The following is a 9454-nucleotide window of genomic DNA, read 5'->3' as shown; positions in this document are numbered from 1 at the left end:
TGCTGCCCTGTATAGTGTTGTGCCTTATTAAACTGGATAGTGCTGCCCTGTATAGTGTTGTGCCTTATTAAACTGGATAGTGCTGCCCTGTATAGTGTTGTGCCTTATTAAACTGGATAGTGCTGCCCTGTATAGTGTTGTGCCTTATTAAACTGGATAGTGCTGCCCTGTATAGTGTTGTGCCTTATTAAACTGGATAGTGCTGCCCTGTATAGTGTTGTGCCTTATTAACCTGGATAGTGCTGCCCTGTATAGTGTTGTCCCTGATTAAACTGGATAGTGCTGCCCTGTATAGTGTTGTCCCTGATTAAACTGGATAGTGCTTCCCTGTATAGTGTTGTCCCTGATTAAACTGGATAGTGCTGCCCTGTATAGTAGTGTGCCTTATTAAACTGGATAGTGCTGCCCTGTATAGTGTTGTCCCTGATTAAACTGGATAGTGCTGCCCTGTATAGTGTTGTCCCTGATTAAACTGGATAGTGCTGCCCTGTATAGTGTTGTCCCTGATTAAACTGGATAGTGCTGCCCTGCATAGTGTTGTGCCTTATTAAACTGGATAGTGCTGCCCTGTATAGTGTTGTCCCTGATTAAACTGGATAGTGCTGCCCTGTATAGTGTTGTCCCTGATTAAACTGGATAGTGCTGCCCTGTATAGTGTTGTCCCTGATTAACCTGGATAGTGCTGCCCTGTATAGTGTTGTCCCTGATTAACCTGGATAGTGCTGCCCTGTATAGTGTTGTCCCTGATTAACCTGGATAGTGCTGCCCTGTACGGACTACAGAGGCTTGTCTGTGTTGACATTTAACGCATGTGCATTTAGCCCCATTTTCGCAGAGCATGGCTCATTTTTTATATAAAGATGATATCCCAATAACCTTCTTTCTTATGCGGAACGTGTGCCTTGTGTGTTCCTTGTGTGATTTGAATGTGCCCTTACAATGAAACTATGACATCTCTCTTGAATTTAAAGTAACATTACTACTCAAAATCAACGAAAATGTCGTTCAATTGTTCGTAAAATAAACTTAACCAGTTAAAAATCAGTGTTCCTTATTGCAATTGCCGAAATTTCAACGCCAGATGTGGTCTGGTAAAATAGATGATTGTAGATACAAAATGCTCGTTTTTATTATTGTTTTGCATATCTATTTATACGACATATGAACACTAAAATGGTGTTCGTGTGTCGTATGAATAGATATATTCGCGGGAATTAATTGTGGCCTCAAATAAATAAAAACGAGCATTTTGTATCTACAAAAATCTATGTAATCATACCACATCAAGCGTTGAAATTTTGGCTATTGCTATAAGGAACACTGATTGTTAAGGTGTTAACTTTATTTTACGAAATACTTAACGAAATTTTCGTTGATTTTGAGCGTTATAGAGACTTTAAGCATAGTGCTCAGAACAATCAAATGGCATTCATTAATTTTATAAAAACTAAAAAAAGGTTATCTATAAAACTTGCTGCTCTTTATATTCTCAAAGTATTCAATGAATATAATTATGAGCTTCGTTCCAGGAAAACTTTTGCCTTATGCATGTTCGTAAAGTGTCTTCCCATATTAATCTGTGCAGTTCACACTGGCAAATCCCCAATTTGTAAGTGGTCTTTAGATCTCCCTTAAAGACACCTACTACTGGTTTTACCCAGGATATTGACTCAAGAGCTTTTCAATAAGCCTAAGGCTTTTAATGCAATCCAGCTCAAATAAATAGGTTTAAAAAATGGGAAGGCTTCCACTTACATAGACGCTTCAGTCAATGTCAATCATATTGAAATACTAGTAAGCCGCGCTCTGGAATAACTGGGCTTAATGCATGTACATGAAGTGTTGTTCCAGATTAACCCGTGCAGACCGCACAGGCTAATAAGGGGAATGACATCTTCCGCTTTTGTTGAATTTTTTATTAAAAGAAAGACTCTTCTTAGCAAAAATCCGGATTTGGTGGAAAGTATCGTCCCAGATTACCTGTGCAAACTGAACAGGCTTATGTGGTACGACTTTTTATGCACATGCATTAAGCCTGGTTTTCCCAGTACGAGACTCAAATTTTCTACAATAGTATTCTCATCCTGGCACATTGGGCATCACATTATTTGGTGGTTTAATAATTAAAACAAAAGAGCTCATCGTAGAGCTTTGATTTTGAAAGCATATATTTAAATGGTCATTTATTGTTTTGCTTTTCATTTTTACTTAATAAATTGTATTATTATAAGATATATACAATTTTGGGAAGATATATTCAGGTTATTCTCATTTATTTCGATACTATACTAAATTATTTGGATATCATTCCCTAAATAATATTTATGTTATTTTGGCTAATTTTGCGATTTGTTTCTGACTGGAATCCAGAGGCACTATGATTGAATTGGTTAATATTTGATTTATGAACTTCTGAGTAGATACTAATGGATTTACAATACGGAGATAGCAATTAAAATGATTGGCCATTTGAAAGTAACACAAGTGGGTTGTATGTTGTCTTAATTACGAGACAGTGAATTGTCAATAACACGTCCATTATCTTAGACAATATATTAAATACGGTTCATTAACACCCGTGTATACTATAATGCATTTTCTCTAAAATAGCCGTTTGCCGGTGTTTTTTATGAACGCTTTTAGACATTGAGCTGATTTTTAGTGTGTGAGTCTCCCTTTATGACCTACAGATGAAGTGTGAGTTTTTTCAGTCCATTGATTTTTGGGTGAAGTTATTGGCCTAGGACTTAATATTTTTATGCCCCCGAAGGAGGGCATATAGTGATCGGACTGTCCGTCCGTCTGTCCGTCCGTCTGTACGTCTGTCCGTCACACTTTGCGTTTAGGTTTCGAAAAATGCTCATAACTTCCATGTCGCTTCAGATAGCAATTTCATATTTAGCATGCATGTGTATATGGACAAGGCCTTTCCATACGCACACAAATTTTGACCCCTGTGACCTTGACCTTAGACGTAGGGTCCGCGTTTAGGTTTCGAATCTGCGTTTCGGTGAAGTGTGAGTTTTGTTCCGGTCAATTGATTTTTGGCGAAGTTGGACTTAACAATCAATCAAAAACAATTTCAATGAGTTAAGTGTATTAAGGTAGGACACATTAAGGAACACTATAAAATAATATATACAACTGCTCTTAATGCAATATAATACTAATTGTTATGTATTAGAACAAAGCCTTCTAGAATACGCACACAATTTGTGATTTTGACAGTTTAATATTGTCCGACTGTTGTAGATGCTTAATATTTCTAAACTTTATAAAATATTTTAACCCTGTATACACGGTTTAGATCATTGCAAAACGCAATGCTGCATATCTATAAGTGTCATATTAGCCCATGCTGAATTATCATTTATTCATATACGTCTCATGGCGGAAAATATTCACATCATTTCAATGAATATTAATGTAAATCAAAACCTGGATGAGACAGCTACGCTGAATAAATAGTTATAAATTACCAAGAAACATGTTCTCAGTGCAAGAAAAAAACAAGTCATCATTTTTTAAAAACAACAATGAAAAAGTAAAGTTATCTTCAATGCATTTGACATGTATCTTAAAGAAACGACAGCCTATACACATATATAGTTCTGGTGTTATTGTGTTGTAATGTGATGTAATGTGATGTAATGTAAAAAACAGATACTATATTCTGAACTAAAATTGTTTCTGTATATTCACCAGCAGATCTAGTCGACCTGTCAAGTCAATGAGAAATACAAAAACAATTGTTATAGATGTAACAATATAATAAACACTACAGCTGTTCTTATTTTCACTGACACTCTTAACAGTTTTTGAACTTATGACATTATAGGTTTTCAAAACAATGCAACTGCAAAATACTAACAATGTTTAATTATTATCAACCTTAACACAGCACAATCCTATGGCCATTGAAATAATATGAATCATCAATCAAGGTACATGTAGAATTACATTATTTTACTTTAAAAACCAGGATACTGCTGTTCCGTTCAAGTCCCACAATGATGGAGGCAGTGTGTCTGTTGTAGCAGACTGACCATGTGGACACTACTCCATCCTCCTTTGTACCAAGTGTAGCCAGCTTCCTCTTGCCCTCACTATCTACTTGTAGGATAGTGTGGGATATGTTTCCACATACCAGCACCTGGCCTGCATGTGTAGCATGAAGACCTTTTGGCCATTGTAGTGCAGGGTCAATGAAGGTGGCCAGGACTGCCCCATCCCTGGCCAGAGTGAGGAGCTTGTCATGGGAGGTGTTAGTGATGTACAACTTGTCCCCTGTGGGACTCACAGCAATCTTATATACTGCAAAACAGAGTAACATCAAGATATTGAATTATATTATATAGATGTTAATAACAAATTTCATAGGAACTGTATAACTAATGTGTTGTTAAATACCAAAGACAACATTATTAAGATATGTATGAAACCCACTAGTAATAAATATTTATGTGTGTCAGGAAGTTCATTCAAAAGAATATCTATAGATATTGTTATTACTAAAATTCAAATTGTATATAGTTTCTTCATCAGTTACAAAAGTCAGTTGCAGAAATTATAAATTCATTCTCATTTTCTAAATATAAAAAAATTATCAAAATTTAAAAAAAAGGTTACAAACATTAAAAAGCACACTGTGTCTTATATGAAACTTATATAATTCAACGGACACTACAAGTCCATAAACACTCAAAATCAACGAATAGTTCGTACAATATTTAAAAAAATAAAGTTAATACATAACAAATCAATGTTTTTATTATAGCAAATGACAAAATTTCAACGTTCAATGTGGTATGTTAACATAGAATTAACAAGACACACAAGCTCTTTTTTCTTTTTTGTGGGTAAATTAATTTTTTTATATTGAACACATGTTCATGTCTCATGTTAGTGTTGGTATGTCGTATGAAAAAGGGCATTTTGTATCTCATTAAATCTGTGTTTCCATACTACATCAAGCGTTGAAATTTTGACTATTGCTATAAGGAATACTGATTTTTTATGGGTTACCTTTTTTTAATATTTCGCAAAATATGTGCTGATTTTGAGTATTTATGTTACTTTATTGTTCGTGGATTTTGGTGGTGTGCACTCAACCACAAAATCAAATGTTCAACCAAATGTGAGGTAAACGTTTCATATCAGATATTATAAAAACAAAAACAAATTTAAGATCGAATGAATATGCCTGATTTTACCAATCCATTAATTTTTATGTAAATAAAATTAAATGACACAATATTTTAAGAAATAACAATCTGGTAATGCCCTTATCAATGATCCAAAACATGAATTGTTTTCTAAACTGCGATTGAATAATACACTAACTGTACATTTTATATGTATTTATACAACAAATTCTTAATCATATCATGATTAATTAACTATGATTCTGACCTGTATAAGTGTCTGATGTATCTTCATACATCTTGTTGACAAGTTTCCCACTCAATGTGTACTTATACAATGCAGTAGCAGAAGTAATATACAGGTCTCCTTGGTGGCAGGCAATACCAATACATGCATGTGGTAACTGAAGCTCCCTTCCTGTCAATAGCTGCCTGTTGTTGACTGTGATAAACTTGACCTCATGTATATTATAAGCATTTTCATTGACAGTCACAGCCACCTCACTAGGTGTGATATCACACATATCTTGTGGAAAGGCAGTCAAACTACAGTTACTCAACACCTGGTAACACTGGTCAAGAAGCTTGATTTTCTTATTATTGTTGTCTGCAACCAGGACCTGTCCATCCTGGAGGACTAAGATGGCTTTGATATTGCATTCATTCCAATCACTTGATATTCGCATATTGTGTACATACTTTTCTTGCACAGTGATAACCTTGTTTGGATTCTCTTCTCCCATCAATTTCTTCGTACTGTGTTTAATCCTCCCAAGACCTGACAGTGTTGACAAGTACTGTACAATTTCACTGTTAGGCTGGAATGTTAAATAAAATTTATCCTGAACAGAGTTCTTCTTTAGAAAATGTTCAGATTGTTCTATTATCACCTTGGATTTCCTGGTGGCTATAAAGGATAGTTCCATTTTGCTTTTATCGCTAATGTCCTGTATGGTGTCTCGAAGTTGTTTCAATTTATCCCTTAGCCTGTTGCAGTTGTCAACATCTTTTTTGGAAAAGGCTTGCAGTTTGCTTAGAGTATCTTTCATTTCCTTCAGTGTCTTCTGTTCAATCGTGTCTAAGGCTGTATTTATTTCTCTGCGAGTTTCCTGTATCTTGTTTAGCTGTTCATCATATGAACTTTGCACATACTGAATGCTAGCCTCTTGCTTGTCTTGAAGTTTCGTCAATGCTTTCAAAATAGTTTGGATAGAAACTGACAGTTGTTGAAGGTCTGTAGACTGACTTTTTACGATGTCGGATATCAGAGTTAACTTTTGGCAGTGTCTGAAAGAAGATTGAAAAAAACACTGTAATCAATATTAAATACTTTCTTGTTTTTTTAAAAGCCTTTGTAATGAGAATCTAAAATACTTTGGAAAAACCAGAATGAAAAAGTTAATATATTAGAGTCCAGCTTTAGGTCAATATGGTATTTACATAAGTATTCATTTATTTAAATCTAAACCCTACATATTCATTTCAACAGATATTTTACTGGATTTGAAATCAGTGACCCAAGTACAAAGATAGCTTAAAACTGCTGTCTTTTTATATTTTTTTAATAATTGTATATGAGCAAATTAATGGTTTATTGAAATAAAAAATATGTTGTTGATATTATAAGATTGATGTTATTTTGCTAATAATTTGACTTCCTTGCAATGAAGTTTGAAAACCGTTTATTTGTTTCTTAACCTTGCTGTTTTTAATTTAAATAAAGTTAACATTTACCTGTGATTAAGAATTGCACAGTTTGTGCAGCACAGTTCACTGTGATTATCACAAAACATTTCAAGGTTTTTGTCTTTATGGACATCACACTTCAGAAGAAAATCTTCCACCTTCTTGGCCACTGGCCATTTCTTCATATCTCCCCTTCCATAGGGGGCATGTTTCGTAAACAACTGGCTGTGCATGCCTATACATTTTCCGCAGTAAAATTTAACACAAGATTCACAGTAGAAATCAGACATTATATCCAGATTCGTGTCTTCGCAGGTCGAACATAAGAAGTCTTGGACCATGTCAGATCCCTTCTCACTTGTAGATTGTAAAAAGGTTGCCATTTTATTGCACGAGTTTTGTAAATACAGCAGCTTTAGATCTCTGAAAGTTTAATTTAATTTATATAGTTTAGTATCTCTTACTTAACAAATAACGCCCATCTAGATCCGGTCCATAGTCCAATAACAAGCATTGCCTTACCGTACCATTATCATAGATAAAACTCAATTTTATTTAAAGGTTTTAAGACCAGTAGGCAAAGTTACTATCTACTATGTAATATGAAATGTATTGCAAGATAAAACCATATGAATACACCTCAGTTTGCGGTTAGTTTATTTGGGCATATTTTTTAATCAATAAAGCAATATAATAGTCGGTTTAAGTTAACTAGATAACATGGGTATACACAGGGAGTATTTTAAATTGCAGAATGCCAAGTATGTACTCCAATCTAGCTTTTATGAAGGAGCCTGATATGAAAACTATTCATGTACAAACCAACGTTTTAATTTACTACGAACTTGAACATAAATAAAACTGTCATTGTCATGCCTGAAATATTACTCATCGTGCTGCTTGTCAGAGAAAATTGCTAGTTTGGTTTAATATTCATATAATATAATTGAAAATTATTAATATAGAAAGCATTATAGTTATGTATTGGTTTTGAATGTATTTTGCAATAAAATAATCTAATAAACTGTTTGTGTTAACAATTGTGACCTTTGGTAAAGTAATACTTTATGTATACCAATTTAAAGTTTGTAACAAGAAAACAATTTAGGGTATTAATCAGACTTGACTATGAAGGAGCGTGCATCCACTTATCGCCTTGGAATGTACCAAATTAAGCAGGGCTATGGGAAAACATTGTTAAATATATGTTTGATAAGTTTCTTCCCATATTAGCTTGTTCAGTCCGCACTGGCTGAATGTGGATGACACGTGTCATCTTGACTGGATTTTATTTATAAGAGACTTCATTTAAATGAAAAAGTAGAACGTTTTGATACTTTACATACATGTATGAAGAGTTTTCCAAAAGCATGGATCATTCAAATTAAATCAAGGGCTTTTTTCATGTGTTAATAGATGATGATTTTTACGCCTTTCCAATTTAGCAATATCTCTCTTTTTATATCCCCCACCACTATAGTGGGGGACACATTGTTTTTTCCCTGTCTGTTGGTTTGTTTGTTTGTGCAAACTTAAACATTTGCTATAACTTTTGCAATATTGAAGATAGCAAATTAATATTTGGCATGCATATATATCTCATGGAGCTGCACATGTTAAGTGGTGAAAGGTCAAGGTCATCCTTCAAGATCAAAGGTCAATTATATGGGTCACAATCGCTAATTTAATGTACACTTTTGTAATATTGAAGATAACAACTTGATATTTGGCATGCATGTGTATCTCATGGAGTTGCACATATTAAGTAGTGAAAGGTCAAGGTCAAGGTCATCCTTCAAAGTCAAAGGTCAAATATATAGGGACATAGTGTTTCACAAACACATCGCTTGTTTCTCCTTATGCACTTTTGAAAATCTAGTCAACATGATCTCTAAACCTTCAAAACACAAAACCCTGTTTTTCGAAGCATTGTCAATAAAAAAATTTAAGGGACCTATTTCCCAGAATTGCACACATCTTTTCCCCAATTTCATGGTTGTTTTATGCACAAAATGTTCCCGAAATCAACAGGGGAATGGGGAGATAGCTCGGAATCTCCAGATCCATGCTCTGGGAAATCTGGGCTTAATGCATGTGCGTTAAGTGTCGTCCGAGGTTCTATTCTCAAAATGGTGGACACATTACTGACTTGTGTATCATTTAGTTTCTGTTTCATTGCATCAAAAGACAATTTTAAGCATAAATAGGTACTGTAAGCACTATGAAAATGTATATAAATTGCTTAAAATGTCCCTGGAATGCATATAAAAGATTGTACAACTTTGATTATAAATGAGCTCTGGGAGGAATTACTGCATGCACATCAAAAACACTACTTTCCATTTTTATGTTATTTTTCAATTAAATGAAGTCTCTTCCTAGGGAAAATTCAGCTCAAACGAGAAATGTCGTCCCTGATCAGCCTGTACAGACCGAACAGGCTAATATGGGAGGACTCTTAAGGCACACGCGTTAAGTCTCATTTACCCAGAACGAGGCTCAAAATATTTTGTCAATATTTATGTTAATTCTAGGTTTTGGTTGCACTTCATATCGAGTTAGATAGAGAACGGACATTGTTACTTCATGGGTCCTCTGTATTAACTAAGTGATTGCCAACATCA

At 34.4% G+C, this 9454-nt stretch overlaps 1 protein-coding gene across 1 annotated transcript; it reads right to left on the bottom strand.

The window, feature by feature from the left end:
- Positions 1–3354: 3354 nt before the first annotated feature.
- On the bottom strand, positions 3355–7307 carry LOC127847626 (uncharacterized). The gene is made up of 3 exons (XM_052379659.1): positions 6879–7307; positions 5413–6431; positions 3355–4314 (listed from the first exon to the last, which is right to left on the bottom strand). The coding sequence occupies exons 1-3, from the start codon at positions 7211–7213 to the stop codon at positions 3962–3964; spliced, it is 1707 nt and encodes a 568-aa protein (XP_052235619.1). The 5' UTR covers positions 7214–7307; the 3' UTR covers positions 3355–3961.
- Positions 7308–9454: the final 2147 nt, after the last annotated feature.

This window comes from Dreissena polymorpha, chromosome 10 (genome assembly GCF_020536995.1).
Source record: "Dreissena polymorpha isolate Duluth1 chromosome 10, UMN_Dpol_1.0, whole genome shotgun sequence".
Lineage (NCBI taxonomy): Eukaryota > Metazoa > Mollusca > Bivalvia > Myida > Dreissenidae > Dreissena > Dreissena polymorpha.
The sequence above is the reverse complement of the archived record's forward strand: the minus strand, read 5'-3'. Positions and strand labels throughout refer to the sequence as shown.

Bases quoted from the DNA above. Each gene is read 5' to 3' on its own strand.
- LOC127847626 (XM_052379659.1), bottom strand. From the start codon at position 7,213: ATGGCAACCTTTTTACAATCTACAAGTGAGAAGGGATCTGACATGGTC. The intron at 6,432-6,878 runs GTAAATGTTAAC...ATCTTCTTTCAG, and splicing joins TGTGCAATTCTTAATCACAG to ACACTGCCAAAAGTTAACTC. The intron at 4,315-5,412 runs GTCAGAATCATA...TCTGTTTTGCAG, and splicing joins TACATCAGACACTTATACAG to TATATAAGATTGCTGTGAGT.